The sequence below is a fragment of the Phocoena phocoena genome, chromosome 8 (genome assembly GCF_963924675.1).
Source record: "Phocoena phocoena chromosome 8, mPhoPho1.1, whole genome shotgun sequence".
NCBI lineage: Eukaryota > Metazoa > Chordata > Mammalia > Artiodactyla > Phocoenidae > Phocoena > Phocoena phocoena.
Window position 1 is genome coordinate 3758552 of NC_089226.1, and position 18705 is coordinate 3777256.

Sequence of the window (18705 nt, forward strand, 5' to 3'; positions counted from 1 at the left end):
AGTCTACATACTTCCATAGCTTCCGTACCACGAAGCTTGCTTTGTCTGGTGGTTCTTTCCTAAGGTGGGAATATTCCAGAGAAACCGAGACCCCTCCATGTGGCCCACAGAGCCGTGAGGGGCGGCCCTTCCAATCAGAGCTCCTCACCTGTGCTGCATGACGGCTTCACGTCAGCGGTTCTCGAAATGTAGGGTGACTTGCCCTCCAGAAAGGCTTCTTGAGACGCAGGGAGCTGCCTTTTAGAAAGTCCCAGACTTTCTGGTTCAGGGACTTTGCTCAGATCAGACTGGACGGAAGCCCTGGACTCCAAGGCCGACTCCTAACAAGGAAACCTCTGGGAGGGATCCTCTAAGGATAGAATCAGTGGGTTAAAGCAGGTCCCAAAACCCTGTTGTTCTCCTTTTTCAGCTTTTTAAATTCTCTTCCTGGCCCCCTTCTGTCTGTCCCTCTCAACGCTGAAACAAGTGTGTGCAGGGTTGCACGGTGCTGACCCTGCAGGGAGGACACACCCGGCAGAGAGCAGCTCTGCAAGGTCACGGAGAGGTGAAAGGGTATCAGCGTCCCTCAGTGTCTATAGTCAGTTTCTGGGTCAGTGTCCAGGGTCAGCATTGGGGTCAGTGTCCAGGTCAATGCCCAGGTCAGTGGGGCTGGAGAGCAGTATGAGGAGGCCTCTGGGAGACAGAGCAGGACCGAGGCTGGGGCAGGATAGGGCAGGAGAGGGAAGGACCCTGACAAGTTGAGGAACTCCGGCTTTATCTTGAGAGCCCTGTGGGCTAGTGGAGATTTTTAGCCAAGGACTGAAGTGGGAAAGTTTGCTTTTGTGACAAGATAATTAATGATGGACAAGATGGAGGAAGGGCTGAACTGGGATGCAAACTGGTAGCAGGAGACCCATTCAGACACAGCGTTAGTCCATAGACAATGATGTCAGCCTGAGCCGACAGTGGAGACGCAGGGACAGTTCAGAGACAGAATGGAAGTGAGCTGTGAGTGACTGTGGGAGTGCGAGGGGGGAGGGGAGGGAAGGGGGTGCAGATGCCCTCATGGGGAGGGACAGACACTAACACCTACACTGTTCAGAAACCTCCTAAGATGCTTGGCTTTACTTTTCCAGTATGAATTGAGGGACAAGTTTCCCAGGATAATTCAAGTAAACGTGAAAGCTACGTTCTAAGGAAGTTTAAATATCCCATTTTACAGATGAGGAAAATAAAGCCTTCAGGAAAAAGAAAAAAACCCTCGATTTCTAAAGTTAGAGTTAATGATGGAACTGGGATGAGAAAAGGATATTCTGATCGATGTGGAAATCAAGAAATATATTTTACACAGATAGGTTCTGTAAACTGGCAATGTAAAACTCTACCTGTGTAATTCCTTGCAGAGTTAATTAATTTGAGAACTGAGTTGGAGATGAGCTCTGACCATGTCTGGGAGAAGGTCTCTCCATCTCCTAGACGGTGGGGCAAGAGATGGAGATAAGTTGGGGGTAGGTCATATCGTATCTTACAAATCCAGAGAAGAGAGGAATATAGCCAATATTTTCTAACAACTATAAATGGAGTATAACCATTAAAAATTATGAACCACTCTGATGTACGCCTGTAACACATAATACTGCACATCAGCCACCACACGTCCATAAAAAATAATAACAATCATTTTAAAATCCAGAGAAAAAAGAATGTTGTGAGGAAAGGAGCGATTAATACTACGTGGAATCCCTCTGATTTGCTGGCCAGTGCTCTCCATTACTATGCAAACAACTATGTTCAGTCCTTTTCTGCTTCCTGGAAAAGCCAGCTTTTCCAGAGCTATAGGCACACACAGGAACCTGGATACACATGCATGCAGACACAGACCTTCCCCGAATTATACGCAGAGAAAATAAAAACTATCAAACATAAACTTCTTCAGCTTCCTGTTGCGAAGCTTAAAACTCTGCCTGCATCCATACAGTGCCCAAGACAGCTAACTTTCTTTTTTCCACTTTTCTTTATTGTGGTAAAATACACATAACATAAAAGTTACCATTTTAACCGCTTTTAAGCATACAATTCAGTGGCATTAAGAGCGTTCACAACGTTGTACAGCCATCAAATGTATCTCCCCAACTCTCTCATCATGCCAAACAGAAACTCTACACCCATGAAATAGTAACTCCCCATCCCCTGCTCCTGGTAACGTCTATTTTCTGTCTCTACGAATTTGCCTATTCTAAGTACCTCATAGAAGTTGTATCATACACTATTTGTCCTTTGGTGTCTGACATTTCACTTAGCACAATGGCTTCAAGGTCCTTCCTTGTTATAGCCTGTGTCAGGATTTTATTTACTCATTTCCTTAAGCCTGGGTGATACTTGGTTGTATGTACAGACCACATTTTGTTTATCCGTTCCTCCATGGATGGGCACTTGGGTTGCTTCTATTTGGGGTTATTGTGAATAACGCTGCTATGACCATTGGGGTGTAAACGTCTGTTTGAGTCTCTGCTTTCGACTTTTGGGGGTATATACCTAGAAGTGGAATTGCTAGATCATATGGTAATTCCATTTTTAATTTTTTGAGGAACGAAGAACTGTTTTCCACAGTGGATGTACTGCTTTACCTTCCCACCAGCAGTGCATAAGGGTCCTAATTCAGTTTCTCTGTAACATCACCATTTTTAAAAACTAATAACCATCCTAATAGGCATAAAGTACTATCAAATTATGGTTTTGATTTGCATTTCCCTAATGACTAGAGATGTGGAAAACCCTGGGTGAGATCACAGAGTGGCGATGCCTTAACCATGTGTTTCTTGTTTAGGCTGAGGGCCTCTCGCATCCCTGTCGAGGGAGGTTTAACCTCCCCCCTTTCATACAACAGGCGAACTGCCTCTTAATATTCACAGCCCTCTTCTTCCATGGTTGTAGGCCCCTGAATTTGTCTGGGCATGTGGTCATCCAAAGTGGATGGTACCTTTCCCACCCTCTCCTGCATCTCAGTGTGGCCGTGTGACCAAGTTCTGGCCCAGGGCGTGTGAGGAAGGGTGTCCTGTGAGGGCTTCCAGGGAGGGAGCTTCTTTGGGATGCAGTCCACGCGTGCGTCCGCCCCTTCTTCTGTTTCTTCTCTTTCATCTCACGGCCTGGCCCAAGGATGCTGCCAACTTAGACCATGTACAATGGATCCAAACCACAGACAGGAGGGAGTCCTTCAGGAACTCCAGCCAGGAACACAGTGGAATGTTTTTGTAACCAGAGAGATAAATTCCTATCTTCTTTAAACCACTCTCACTGTGTATTGTCGTCATTTGTGGCCGAATCCAATGGTAATGGATATTTCCAGATACGTGGCTCCTTCTTTACTTTAAATGCTAGCGATACTGGTCTGTCCCCTTCTCTTTAAGACCCATTTTTCTGCCTGTGCTCAAGATTTGCTCCCACCCCACCCCTTACATTCCCCGAGGGCCCTCACCCAGTCAGGCACCTCCTGTGCCTCCCTTCATGCCCCCCTTTAGCAGCCCCTACCACATGCATTCAGAGCCGGCTTCCCCATCTTACAAAGGTAACAACCTTCTCTCCAACTGCAGCCCACCCCTGGTCTCCCTACTTTCTCTCTCTTTAAAAAAACCTGAAAGAATTATCCACATTTTTATTCTCACCCCAGTTTATCCTCACACTATGGCTCCAGCCCACAAGACTGTCCTCCCAAGAGGACAGAAGACATTCTCACCCCTGAGTCGCACCTTGCTCGACCCTCAGCAGCACTGGATGGATTAGGCGAACACTCCTGCCTTCCCCAGACACACATCCTCTGACCCCGATGCCATCATCCTCTCCTGGTTTTTCTCCCACGTTTTGGCCACTTCTCGTCAATCGTTTTCCCAAGATTGCGTCCCTTCCCAATCCTTAAATCCTAGTTGTCTGCCCCGTTTCTCTTCACCTCCTCTCTACTGTCTTCCTGGGTAATTAACTGTGTCTGCGTCGAAGACTATCTTCGTTCAAGCTCAGATAACCTCCCGGGGTTCCAGACCCGTCCAGCTAACTTCATAGTGCGGTGCTCTGTGTACACAAATAAAACCATCATGACCCAAGTTGCATGCATTACCGCTCCCCTAAAACCTGTCTGTGTCCCATTTACCCGGATACTGGAAGTCCTCTTCCATTTCCCTTTCTCACACACCACTGTTTTTGCTCTCCATCTCCAGATCACACCCTCTAAGTCCAGGACCCTTGGATACCCGTGTCTCTACGTCTCTGCCACGTATTCTTACCTGGTTAACTCATGCCTGACTGGCTGCCATACCCTCTACTCTTGTCCCCTTTTAATTCACTCCCCCACTGCAACTAGAGGAACATTTTAACATTTTTAAGTAACCCAAATAATGTTATTTAACGATTAAAACTGCAAAGCTAATCATGCTGCTGTCGGGCATACAGCCTTTCCACACCCTTTCTTCCCTCAGAATACACTCTTTAACAGGAACCATAAAGCCATTCAAGGTCTGACCTGTGACTACTTCTCTACCTACACCCCTTGTCTTTCTACCTACAACCTGCCCCTCCACCCCCGCTTTATCCCCACAAACTATACAAACCCATTCAATCTAGCCAGATGGGATACTGGATTCCTAAATTCCTACCATGCTCTCCTGCCTCTAGGCTTTGGCCTACGCCATTTCCTTTCATTGTAACACTTTTCTCTCCTCTCACCTGGTTGAATCTCTTCACCGTTGTGTCTCAGCTTTCACATCTCTTCCTTCTAGAAGAGTTCTCTGACCTCAGAGATCTAGATGTTGCCGTAGCAAACATGACTTGCTTTTATCCCAGCACATAGCATGTTGTATTGAATTGCCTTACTTCACTGAGTATAAGAAGTAGGACCCGTGGTTTATGGCCAGCGCACAGTAGGGTCCGAATAAATCATTCTGGAGTGGATGAAATATAAATGTAAATAAGAACTCGGCCATGCCCCTGAATCTACGATTTTGCTTTTTTTTTAATCATTCACCTTGGTGATGTGGACATGACAAGTCTATATCACTTGGGGATGACACGAAGCTGATCGTGACAGCTTATCAGAATACAAAAACAGTCTCAATGGATTTAAATAATGGACCCACGTGAAATGAAATTTCATGCACTTAAAAGCAAGGATGGGAGAGGTCTTGAATAATTTTAGTCAGGGGAATGAGTGCAACGCCAATGAGCCATCGCGTGGAATATTTGAAAAGGAAAAGAAATGAATATAATAACAAGGTGGTCCTAGATATCAGGAGCCATCTCTCTGGTAACGCCTCCTAGTGGATCATTATCAAACTGCAGCAACTTTAGAAGACAGCGATCAGGATGATCAGTGGTCTAGAAGTTATGTCCGTGATAAAGACGAGAAGGAACTAAGATTGTCAAGATAAGATAACTTGGGTCCATAATAGTCTTCTCTTAGAAAGAAACTGCATCACACAATACGACTTGTATTTTGAGTGGCTCTAACTGGTGTAAGTTAGGAAGAGGCAAATTTTTGCTCCACATAGATTCTCCAGGATCGTATTCAACTGCAAGTAATTGAAACCTAATTATATGGGGATTTTTTTCCCATAAATTATAAGTGTGGACATAGGTATTCCAGAGCTGGCATCACTACTATGTTATCTTGAACTTGGGGTCCTTCTGTTAGATTGAGCCACGTGAAAGTGTTCATACTCAGCTGGTTTTGATTTACTAAAACAACAAGTCCATTTAGTTCAACCTAAGAGCTTCCTGTTTTACCATTCTGGATGTGTTTGCCACTCTGATGCCATTTTGTCCTCCTGTTTGCAAGTTGGTTCCTGGACCCCCGGGTAGTACGCCAGGCTCTCAGTCAAGAAAAGTCTGGGGGAGGGGGGTGGTAAGGTTCACAAAGCACAGCCTTCCTGAGTAGAACCCTCAAACTCCCACCCGGGAAACTTCTGCTCACTTCCCATTGGCCTGACCTGCACGCCGTGACCATCCTCAGCTCTAAGGAAATCTCAGAGGTACGTATTATAAACAGGCACTTTGCTGCCCTGAACAAATTTAGAGCCCTGTAAAGAGGAAGGATAGAATTTATACTGAACAGTATTTTCTCACAGAGTTTATCCACTATACAAAGGGAGGCTAGTGTCAGTTGATCTCCACTGTATTGGCACTGTAGAGTCACAGGTGTTTCAAAGCAGAGGTGATCTTGCCCCATTCGGATCCATTTAATGAGAATTTTTGTGAGTTGAACCTGGGCCTCTGCTTATGACAATCTCCACAGGCGATTTGGATAGACAGCCGGAACTGGGACCGTGACTCTGGCAGTGAGCGTCTGCTCCCTGGAAATCCTGGAGTTGGTCAACAGGAATTAGCGAACGTCATTCAGGTGGGATGGTTGTCTTGGGCGGGAGATCGGGCTAATTCCAAGGTGCCTCCCGCAACTCTAGAAGTCCGAAAACACTTCTGGGTTTGACGATTAAACTATTCCAGCCTTGGACAAGGCTTCAGCAGTGCAAGAAAGTAATGAAAAAGTGGTGATAAGACATTCCCATCCTTCTACTCAGAAGGTTTACGGGAAAAGGAAGAAGAAATATAGAATAATTATTCTTATTTGCTTTCAGACTGGGCAAAATGGTTTCTCCACCTGCAGGTGTCTGTGCATCACCAATTGCATTGAGAAAAAAGGTTGTCCGTCTTTTCATGTTTGGGCCAGGTGTCCTCTGGCTGTTTAGAGGACAGTCAAATGCCCCGGGGGGGATGGATGGTGAAGAAAGACACAGAGTAGGTTTGAAGAAGCAGGTAAGAAGCACTCGTCCACTTTGCCTTCCCCAGATAAACAAAGCCACCCAGTCACTCTCCTCTTTCCTCAGGTGCACCCTTCCCTGGCCCTTGGTGCCCCCTCTGACGCCAAAGTGGTTCAGAGAGCAGCCCCTTCCTCCACACTTCTGACCCGCGGATCACTGGAGGTCCCATTTCCTGCGCTTGGGTGAGTTTAGCCAAAAAGAGTGAGCTCATCTCCCGCTCCCTGGACGCCTATAACATCTGGTTTACATCTGGTTATAACCAGGAGGGATTACTGATGTGTGGGATTACATATTCAGGGTCCAAAAAAGATCTTGTTGGAGGAAGATATGAGTTGAATCTGATAAAAAGACTTCAGAAAGCGTAAGTTTCGAGGCCAGGTTGCCGTGTGCACAGTACAACACAGGCAAAGGAGAAAGAAGGGTTAATTACAGCTCACCCTGAGTCTACAGGGTTCTATGGCTCCTCATAAACCTAAGGGCGTCTTTCTCTCCCTCTCTCCCCTTTTGTCCATAAGCACTGGTCGCCTGTGTGTCAAGTACTGTGCCGAGTGTGCAGATATACAAGGCAGTCCCGGGCCTCCAGGAGTTCACGGCCCAGCGAGGGGAGACAGACGTGTCAGCAGGTAGCCACACAGATGTCAGCGGACACGAAGGCCGGAAGGAAGTGCCAGAGCAGTGGAGGCAGAAAAGAGAGAAGGAGGGGCTTCAAAGGGACGCTGAGCCTGGAGTTTTGTCGTGAGTCACGACAAGCGTTTTCCAGGTGGACAGGGCAGCCCTCAGCAGAGCACTCGTACTAGGAGGTGGAAACCTCAGAAAACCCCTAGGAATCCACAGAGCGGGAGCAGGGTTAGGGGAGAGGCCGGCGCCCCTGGGCCATGCCTTTCCAAAGAGCTGAGACTTCACTGTATCCTAATCGGGAATCAGGAGAGGCCACATCCTGTAATATTCGGGGCTACTCAGAGCACACTGGGAGGAGATTTACCTTAAAAAGAACATAAAGTAGCCAGAATAACTTTAGAAAAGGGCCATCAGCACCCTATCTGTGAATGGTTATACAGAAAATAGGAGAAAAGCTTGGAATATTTAACTAAGGGAGAAGGGGAGGGAATCCTGTTTTCAAATATTTGAAGGAAAGTCATGTGGAAGAAAAACCAGCCTTGTCCTGGGGGTAGTAGTATTAGCAGCAATCATAATACTATTAGGTGATATTTATTGAGAGCTTACTATGTGCCAAGCACTTTACCTGCAGTAACTTATTTAATCCTCATACCAGCCTTAAAGGTAAGACTCAGAAGTAGCTCCGTTTTATACAAGAGGAAACTGAATCACCCACAGAAGTTGATTAAACCGCCAAAGGTTTCAGACTAGGAAGTGGCACAGCCAAGGTCTGGACCCAGGCAACCCCAGCCACTATGTTGTGTGTTCTCTCCAGACCTCGAGCAAATGGCTGGAATCGATGAGAAGACAGATTCTCCTTTGTCTCCCCGTCTTCCTGAACGGTCAGATGCAATAGCTCTCTGGAGAGATGCAAGTTCCCCCCATACTGGAGACAGAAGTTAGGGGACCACTGCAGCTGCACTTTTGGGGTGTTAGAGCTCCAAGAGAGGGATCGAACTAAACCATCTTGAATGTTCCTCTGGGCTCGGCTGGCTGCGACTCTGGCTTGCCTGACACAGCAGTGTGAACACTTTGTGAGTTACCCAGTGACTGCACTTGGTACAAATTTGCACGAGAGCTCTGCTCCCCCGGCGCCTCCTACACCTGCTGACTCCATCAAAACAGGCAAGCTTTCACTCCTGCCCGCACCGCAGGATCTGACCTGGCTTGGAGGGGAGGGCCAGCATCACTCTGCCCAACACAGTAGCTGCCAAGTTGCCATTGGGGTTCTGAGCACGGAGCCTTTGTTGCCTGTGAGAAGGAGAGCCATGGAAGCCGCAGGCTGCCTAGCCAGTTCCTGGGGAGCGAGCGGGAGCGGAGGCCAGGAGAGAGAAATGCAAAGCTTCACACTTATGAATGGAGTGTCTGCCAAGGCTCACCATCACTTAGCTCGCTCTAAATCCGCCTCTAGCACATTCATTCCTGACCCATATTCACACATCCCAAAGCACCTGAATTTCTCCTGTAGGGTTGATTGTTATCCTTCCTGAGTCCCCCTACCTGAAAGGTCGCGACTAGTTCATCCTTTCTCCCCACCTGAAGGATGCCTTCTTGATGGAGAAGCGCGTGCACGCATGGATATGCGGTACAGTATGTATGGTAGAGTGTGTGGTGTTTGTGTGCTCACACACCACTCACACGTTCCGGCTTTGGTCGTCCGTCTGTGACTGTGTTCATATTCTTAGCTTCCTACAAACAGAGACTGCTTCTGAATATTTTCTTCTAGCACCACTACCTTTCAAGGACTAGACTCAAAAAGACGATTTGCGGAATTGCAAAATGTGAGACTTGAAATGAAACTTGAAAATCTTTCAGTCCAACTGCTTTATTTTAGAGATGAAGCAACTGAGGCTCATGGAGTGGATGTGTCTTATTCCAGGTTGGAGAACATTTTCGGATGACTTGAGAGGTATGGTTTTCAAACCTGGCCACAGATTGGAACCCCTTAGAGAGCTCTGAAAAATACCCAAACAGCTCACAAAGAGATTGTGGTGTAATTGTTCTGGGATGGGGCCCAGACACTGGCACTTTTATAAAGCTCCTCAGGTGATTCTATGTAGAACAGATTTGAAGACCACTGGCTTAGAAAATGGGAATATTGCAAATAAAGACACAATGCACCTACCCACTGAGCCCCTTCTAACATCTGAGACAGGGTCAGAAGAGGTAGAATTGCTTCAGGTTGCTTGACTTGGAAGAGTCATGGATCCGTGAGAAAGGTACTTACCTGTTCTCCTACAGGGGAAAAGCTAAGAAGAATCACCACCACTGTGGAAACGCAGATAGAAGCAGTGGGGTAAGCAACGTTCCTAAAGCATCCACGGGGCAGCCACAGCACACAATGTGGGCGGAAGAAAAGCTCGATTCCCTTTGGCTACGTGAGGCTGAACACACAAGTTGACAACTGAAAGAAGACTTGTGTCCCAACCACAGCTGGAGTATCAGAGGAGAACAAATAAATGACGACGCGTGTCTACTATTCCAGGAACCCTAAATTAGGGTGTGATGAGTGGTTAGCAAAAAACAAAATAGGTTCTCAGAAGGGAGGTCATCTTAAGTCTACCTTGAAATTTGAATCCCTCAGAGTCCCCTGAACTGCATTTGCCTCACCCCGACCAGCTGCCTCGGCAAACCCTGCCCTGCCCTGTGTAAGTGGCCCCCCCTCGCCCCCTTTGACCGTCTAGTTCTATGCAGAAGGCAGGGCACAAACGTGCTACACAGGCCACTGGATAGGATGGCAGCAGTGCCAAGAATCAACCAATAACTCGAATGACAAGAGCCAATAGTCGCAAAGCCAACTACCTCACGCCAGGTTTCCCCATCCTTGTGCTAACTGAGGGAGCATCACACATCCCCGAGCCCCTTGCGGCAGGAGTCAAGGTGGCGTAGCAGAGGCAGCAGCTGTTACATGATGGACCCAGAGCCCGGTGGAGCTTCCTCCCCCAGTACTCCCCATCTAAAAACAAGCATCCAGGGTTGCTGCGTTCTTCCCGCCCATCATAATTTGCACAAGCAACTGTGCAGGAGGCCATGGCACACAACGTGCCCCCCTTGCTTCTGGTCCTGTTGGTTCTTCCCAATGTGATTAAAAAGAATGGCAAATGAAATCAAATCTGGGAGACTGTACTCTTTTTTTTTTTTTTTAAGATTGTTCTGGATGTGGACCATTATTAAAGTCTTTATTGAATTTGTTACCATACGGCTTCCGTTTTATGTTTTGGTTTTTCGGCCATGAGGCACATAGAATCTTAGCTCCCCAAACAAGGATCAAACTCGCACCCCCTGTATTGGAAGGTGAAGTCTTAACCACTGGACCACCAGGGAAGTCCCCATACTCTGTCTTCAGTTGCTTTGATCACTGATATGTTCCCAGCACCTACGACAATGCAGGGAACATAATAGGAACTCAATAAACACTTGCCAGGTGATTGAACCAACAGACAAATAAACAACTAGGTCTAGTCTGTGTTGGATTAGAGTTTGGTGACACCACCACCAAGGAGAAGCAAAGGAGGCGCCTCTGGAGAGTGAATTTGAATGAGCAATTGAAGCCAAAACCAGTCCATCTTTTGAACTTTCTTTTATTGCTGTAAAGGACAATACTCTTCGAGAAGCCAAAAAAAAAAAGAAAGAAAGAAAGAAATCAAATTTAGTAACCTAAGATGGCCTTAGTAACAGAGCTGAAGAACGTGTTTTCCAATATTTGGTTTCTCAGCTTGACAGTCTCTCTTGAAATACTTTTTTCTCAGCAATGAAAATGTGAATCGTTGTTGGTTTGTTTTGCGGTTTGCAAATGACTTACAGAGCTCTTCTGGCAGAGTTTCTGTTTTTCTTCTTGCAAGTGAACAAAAGGCCATTTCTCTAATATGACTTAAGTGGGGGAGATTCTGAGATCTGTCTTGGTTTTGGAAAGAGGAGAAAAGGTAGGGAGGCAAGCAGAAAGAAGAACAAGGACACGGGAACAAGCGGGGCGTAGAAACTAAACAGAAGCAGGAAAGAGGCAAAGGGAAAAGGGACGTGGAACACTGGAGTGTCGGGGACACACAACAGCTGAGAACGCTGCTGTCAGTGGGGTCCCAGCCACACTTATGGGGCGTGAACTCGCCACTGGTTCTTTGGTCCCCCCACTATCATTGCACCACGTCATCTGGGCTCCTGGTGACCTGGGAGGACAGACTCCCCTCCTCTCCTAGGCAAGCCTGTGCAAGGCGGAGCAACCCCTGCCAGGTTGACCCAGGTCTGTCAGCTGATCAATTATGTTTCCCACAGAGGAGAAGGGAAAATGAAAGGGAGAAAGAAAAGGGGAGAGAGAGAAAGAGAATTGGGAGGGCAGAGGAGAGGAGGAGAGAGGGCAGAAAGAGGGAGGGAGGACAGGGGAGAGGAAGAGAGGGAGATGCAGGGAGAGTGAGAAGGCGAGGGATGGAGGAGGAACACACGCATCTCTTCGCTGAAGCTCTTGTAAGTTTAAGCGGCCACAGCAAGAGCGGGCTCAGTTCAGAAGGTTGCAGAAACAAATACATAAACTAAAATTCTAGAGGTTACTGGACGAAATCAGTCAAGGCAGAGGATAGAGTCCTCTTCTTCCCACCCTTTGCCAGTACAGCTTAGAGCTGTTCTTTTCCCTCTGAAATTCTTGGCTCCACCCTTCCCCTTCCCAGGGCCCCGCCCCCTGCCATTGGTCCCACCCCCTCGCCCCTCCCTGAACAGTCTCCTCCTACAAAACGATGGGAGGTATGGTCCCCGCATGTTTCTTCTAAGTCCCTTCCTGTCTTCACCAGCACATCCTCTAAGGGCAGGAGGCCTCTGCCACCAGGTGGGAGGAGACACCTGGGAAGATGTGGTACCCAACCCCATCCGACCTGTACACCATCGATTACCTTAGTTTTGAGTGTTTTCATTTTTTATGTTTAATTAGTTTTATTGAATTTCAGATGACTACAGACATAAAGTAAACATGTAACAAGCCAGTAGAGCAGAAAAAGAAGGAGCTGCGTAAATACCAGCAGGCCCAGCATGGAGCTCCACTTAGCACCGCCTGTTTGCCGCGTTACAAGCCTTAATGAGTCCTTACAACACCCAGGGGAGTTGCTCCCCATCCTGGCAGGCAGGTGGGGAGACGGGCGCACAGAGGGAAGTATTTCCACCTACAGAAAACATGGGGGACTTTGAGTTTGGATGTACCTGCTGCCCACCCAGCTGTGCTCAGGCCACCAGAACTGGCTGGAAATCCGGCAGGCCCACTCATTAGGGTATTGGAAGGGTCTGTGGGACCTCCGCTGGGGTTACATATAAAGCAAAGTGGGAGTTTTTTGCGTCTTTATCATTCTAGTTGAGGGGCAAGAGGCAAGAGCAGGTCGTGAGCTCCAAACCTAAAATTTCTGGAACAGAGACAAATCCTAGACACGACAGTCCTCTCCAAAGTGTTCCCACCAGGAGCAGACGGCAAGAGCATCGCAAATCCTTCCAGCATGTTCCTGGACGTCCCAGAATCACGTGTCCCACGTTGACTCAGAAATGTCACCACTGCTTAGGATGTTGAGATAGCTCACCTCGCCCCAAGGGGTAAACTGTGGCTAAAGCCAACCCTGGTGTGGCCCATCCACGACACATAGCTGGCCCCAGCCTGGGTCACTGCTTCTCAGGGCTGCCAGACTGCGTGGGTGCAGGGGCAGAGCCCCGGGGAGCTGCTAAGACACAGTGCCTGGCAGAGCACACAAGCAGGAGACCAGGAGAGGCCCTTCAGGGACACAGCTCAGCACCCTTCATCTCAGCACCCTAGGAGAGGCCACTGGGAAACCACAGAAGTCAGGGGCAGATGTCACAGGATGAGAAGGGGTTCCAGGGCTCGTATTTGGCTTTAAAACTGACAAAGGGAAGAAGCAGCTCCAGGACAAGGCTGTGTGCCTGGCAAGTAACGCTGCGACCCAAGAATGGCCCCGGCTGGGACCCTCCGGCCACCTCGATCAAATGCCCCGAGGACCGTCACCGTGCGTGAAGGATGGAGGTGAGCTGCATTTGTTGTGCCAGTGTCCACGGCTCACCCATGGCTCGCCCCCAGCTGGCAGCTCCAAGCCTGGCAGCCAGGGTCCACACCGTGAAGCCCCTCTGCAGTCTCCCCTGAAGTTGTTTTCGGCCATGCTTCCAGGTGCCCACAATGCTTACATCAGGCCCAGGATCCCATCATCCCAAACCGATTTTTCACTTTGCCAGTAAACATTGTTATGGTCTCATCTGCCCCCCTCACATCTCAGAAGCACTGCCCAGCTCAGGCTGCGGCTGGCACCCAACTGTTTACTGTGAGTGGCAGGAACTTGGCCAATCCGCCCAGCTGAACGGTGTCCATGTTGCTGGTGCCCAGAGAACGAGAGGGTGAACCTAGCCCCATCTCCTCTCCCTTCCCCGCTGTCCTGCCTGTGTATAAGTGGGCAGGTGTGTTGATGTGGGATGTGAGAAGGTGAGGGAAAATGAGAAAGGTTAAGACAGGAATCTAGCCAAGCTCCTCGGAAAGTGTTGAAAGGAGCATTAATCCTTCGAAGGAGAAATGGTCGGGTTACTAGAAGGAGAGAAGCTGCAGCACCCCCAGCCATTCCTTTCAGAGCCTCTCAGTGGCAGAAGGTGGGCTGTGTGCTGAAAAGGACAGCGCCTAATCCCGTCCTCGGCCCTCACTCCGGCTCCCAGGAACTGGGAGGGGCTCTTGTTAATCAACCTCAGATCTTCTTAGGACCAGAGCCCCAGGGCGCTAATCACCCCCTGCCTCCCGCCCATCACTAATCAGTGCCGACTCCCTCCCCATCTAAGCTGGATCACGGTTGCTGGTGGGGTAGAGGTGAGAAGCAGGTCAGGGAGGGGTCCATCACCTGCCCCTAGCCCCGGGCACCTTTTCGAGAAGGCAAGAAACCCAGGAAGTAACGGCTTTAGGAAGAGCCAGCTTAAAACAAAAACAGAGGAGAAGGAAAAATTGCCTTAGAATGTGTACTGCATTCTAACTAGTCCCACTGGGTCAATGCAATAGGGGTGGATTACGGCAGGCAAGACGTGGCTGCCTCAGTAATTCTGTGAGTTTGATAAGAGGTAGCTGGCCGACTCCAGCTCTCAACCCCTTGAAGAGAAAACACACATCCTGTTGGCTGGTCCAACTGGCATGTGGCTCAGGGGTCTTGGGGGTCCCTTTGCCTTAAAATTGGGCAGCCCTGTTCTTTTGTGACACTTTGAAGGCTAATCAGAACTGGCTCGAGCTGGGTAGCACAAATAAGGCCATTATTCGTCTTAGGAAAAGCAGGATTTGGTAGAATGTGAGGAGATCTGGGATAACCAAGTCACCTCCATCCCCACCCCAAGACGGCAACAAGAATGCAAAATCAGAATTCGCCCTGGAGAATTTTGCATCACCACTTCCTTCCCATCTATTCAGGAATGATTCAAAGTATGAGCAAATATTATGCTTCCCTGCATTTATTTCTGATTAAAAAAAAAAAATCATGTATGCTAATTTATATGTAAATTCAGTATGGCCCTGGGGCTCCTGGCATGCAGCCCGTGGGGCTGTGGATGGTGGAATTTTGGCCATTGTCTCCGGTTTGAAGTTACAGATGGAAGAGACACAGACCTCAGGACAGATGGAAATTTTGGAGGTCTTGGGACCTTCCCTGTCGCTTCCTCTGACCCCTCACTCCACCCCTTGCCTAGTTAGTTTCCATTGCTGTGGTTAGCATGATAGAAGCTGTTTCCCTGAGGCTACCTGGCTCTGGACTCAGTTTCCCCGCTGCCAGAGCTGGGGCTCTGACCTCACTGGGTGAGCCCCTGTTCACCCAGTACAAGCAGGGGTTTGCACACGTGCGCGCGCGCGCGCGCACACACACACATGCTGCCACAGCTCCTTGTTACGTAAGACGAGTCAATCAGGGCTGCCGCCACGTGGCCTCCTTCACTCTCACACCCACCACCCGGTGAGGGAGGAGAGACACCCCGAGGCCGGCGCCCCCGAGGCTGGGTGCAGCAGGCAAGGCAAGGAGATCCCGCACAATGGACTTGCTCACATCCAACTCATTGCTTGCATCCAACTCAGATCCCTCCGGGGCCCCCTTCCTCCCCCTCGAGCCCCAGCCGAAGGTACACACGCATTCGATTCTTCCCAGCCTGGTCCCTCTGCCCACCTTGCGTGGTCACCCCTGCAACTATGGCAAGGGGACAGTCCCCAAAGCCCACCCTCAGAGGGAGGTCAGCGGGACCCGAGGTGGGGACCAGTCCGGACCACGAAAGCCCCGCGCTGCAGTGGGGAAGGGAATCAGGTGGGTGGGACTCCTCAGCCTTCTCCACCCCCTGGGAGTGAACTTTCCTCTGGGGACTCAGCTGCCTGGGCTGAGCTTCCACGCGGGGTCCTCTGGGAGATGGTGCTGGACCACCCGGGGGAAGTTTCTCTGCCCGTCTCGGTCCCTGGGAGTGCAGGGATCTTCAAAAAAGAAAGGCAAGCCAGACCCTCAAAGGACAGGGTGGGTGGGAGCAAGCAGGTGGGCAGGTAATGCGGCTGCTGGGACCTGAAAGCCGGGACAGAGCGCGGGGCCACCCGGTGCAGCGAGCGGACTCAAGGTTGAAGCGGATCCCAAGCCACCCCAGCACCGCAGGGCCACGTCACAGCGCGCACTCACCCCCAGCAAGCCTGGCCCCAACTGCAGCCCCTCAGCTCCGCTTTCCAGAAGAGAAAGAAACCAAACATTAGCATTCGACTCTTCATGCCTCTTTCCGTTCAACTTAGGAGGGCTTTCCGGAATTTCAGAGCCCCGCTCTGGTAAGATAAGCCTCTTATCTGCTTGTTACCACGCCCCGCTGCCCCCCTCCACAAACACACCCCAAAACACATGGGAAACTACCCCGCTGCCCACCACTGCTGCGGACCGATCCAGCCCTTCTAGCTGGCTCTCTGACCACGATGCACAGGTACCTGATTATGCCTAGCCTGCGTTTTCTGTTTGCTCCTTGCAGAAGCTTTGCAAGTTTACTGGCCGATAGATATTTAAAGTTTCCTCTCGTAATTTCTTCCCAGTACCATAAGCAATGCGTTAGCAGCCCCGTCGCCCTCCGAATCCGTGATTCCATGTGTCTCCATCTATCGTGTGTGTGCAAGAATGTACGGAGGTCCAGGGGACCAGCACACAGCCACGTACCGCACGGGAGCCCCAGACACATTTTACTTCTGCACGTACATTCCCCCCCCGCCCCCCCCCCCCCCCCGCGCCACACACCCACCCACCGTTCTGGCAGCAGCCAGCATCAAATCAATATCCTCACAGCCTGGGAGGGAGGATGAAGTCCCAGCCATGCTGCTCGGACGCTCTCTCCCCCACCTGCAAACCAACCGCACAGCAGAGCCGACTCAGAGAGTCTGCGAATCATCAACAGCACACTGTACAATTCCTGGGTCGACTGTAGGCAAATCAATAGCAAGCTCTTACCTTGAAAGAGAAACAGAGCAGCCAGCGCTGTGAAGATTGCCCAAGAGATAGAATTGTGCATTTTTGCCTGGATGGTTTTCATGATTTTTTTTTCCTTCTTTTTCTTCTTTTTTGTCAGGTTCGGGGTTTTTCTTTCTTTCTTTCTTTCCTGACAGATTGCGTTGCTCTCGAGCTGGTGGAAGGAGATTTAAATCCACTGTTTTGCTGAAGGACACCACAAGAAAGCCAAGGATGGGAGAGAGTGTGACTTCTCAGTAATTATCTCTCCTCATACTCTGGCACTGAGACACCTCGTACAATCTGGCCCTGGACAGCCCTCCTACAAGCTGCAATCATTGGTTCTAATCCAAGGATTGACAGAGCTACAACACACGCCCGCGGGCGCGCGCGCGCGCGCGCGCGCGCACACACACACACACACACACACACACTCAGAAATCATTTACTGGGCAAATCAGGCTAGCTGATTAAAGAGACAGGAGCCTGGAGAGATGGTATGATAAATGCCACTTTGCCCCGTCTATATTACTTTCATTTTTTAAACTGACAGTCTCAGAACCCCAAGCATCAAAAAATCCCTTTCCTTCTGGCATTCCCTGGCCTCCTGAACTCAGATTCCCTTTACACTGGAAAAATCCCGCAGCCAGCAACCGATTACGGGAAATTTTAAAGGGACATTTTCAAGCTTGGTGAAACTTGCAAAGATGAGTCAGATTTCATTTGTTGGTACTTATTTTCCTCTCCGATGAAAATATCATTCAATAACAATTTTTTTTCCCTCTCTCTCTCTCATCTTTCACCTTTTCCAATCAACCTCCTACTCTGTTGCTTTGAAAATAATAAATAACTTTCTATTTTCTTCTCCTGTCACTCCTGTTTCAGAATATCTGTATTACTCCTATATTTCATTCACTAAGTTTATTTCCTGAAGTCATCCATGTGTGTATGATGCCATGAAAAGAGACGGGGCTTCTGAGATTTGAGAAGAACTGCAGTCCGAATATGGAGAAGATTCTCCAAAAGGGAACAAGGGGTGAGTTTATTCTACATGCCTCAGTCAATCCACTTTCACTAAGATAAATAATGTAAGTGCTTGTGGTTTATTTAAACTGCAGCAAGATAGACTTAGGTTAGACACACTGAAGGACTTCCTGAGTATAGACTTTGTGTGTGGTTACAAAATGTCCTCAGAGAGTTGCAGACACACATCTCCTTGATGGTGGGTAAGAATATAACTCTGACAGAAATAATCTAATGGATGTGATGACTTTTTGAGAGATCTGCTAACTCTAAGGTCCTGAAAACTAATGATCTAATTTGTGGTTTTCTCTTACGGGAAGCAAGTTATGTGATGCAAACAAAAATTCTGGAAAACTTAGCCTGTTCACGGCACCTTCCTTAGCTGATTCTGACACATGCATACCATCATGATGCCTCAACACACACATTTTTGAAGTATTTCTTCCAGAGTTCCACAGTAATTATTATACTTCTTGTAACCCCCATAATAATTTGAATGTACATATCCTTGAACTGCATAGAACAAAAGTACTTGCTGGGTACACAGGTGAACTGGAAGCAGCAGTGCCATTTTGCACAAGCCTCAGAGGCGTCACTCACCTTGTGCTGTGCATGAAGGAGAGAGGCGCCCCCTGCAGGTGTGCAGCCCCGTGACTTAAGTGGAAGGAGCAGTGGGGTCTGGGGACCTGGATCCCAGTTGCAGCTCCACACAAACCAAGGGACCGTGAGCACGTCGTTTTATTTCTGTGAACCGTGGCCTTTCGTCTGTACAGTTAAAGGGCTGTGTCTCAAGTCTCTTT

General features: G+C 49.0%; 1 protein-coding gene and 1 pseudogene across 1 annotated transcript in view; both read right to left on the minus strand.

Moving 5' to 3' along the window:
- The window catches only part of NTM (neurotrimin), a 929065-nt gene extending 911839 nt beyond the window's left edge, over nt 1-17226 (minus strand). Inside the window, exon 1 of the mRNA XM_065882596.1 lies at nt 16886-17226. Within this exon, the coding sequence (XP_065738668.1) occupies nt 16886-16967 (82 nt within the window). The 5' untranslated portion in view covers nt 16968-17226. The remainder of the gene's footprint in view (nt 1-16885) is intronic.
- Nucleotides 2749-2866, minus strand: LOC136127697 (U6atac minor spliceosomal RNA; annotated as a pseudogene).
- Nucleotides 17227-18705: the final 1479 nt, after the last annotated feature.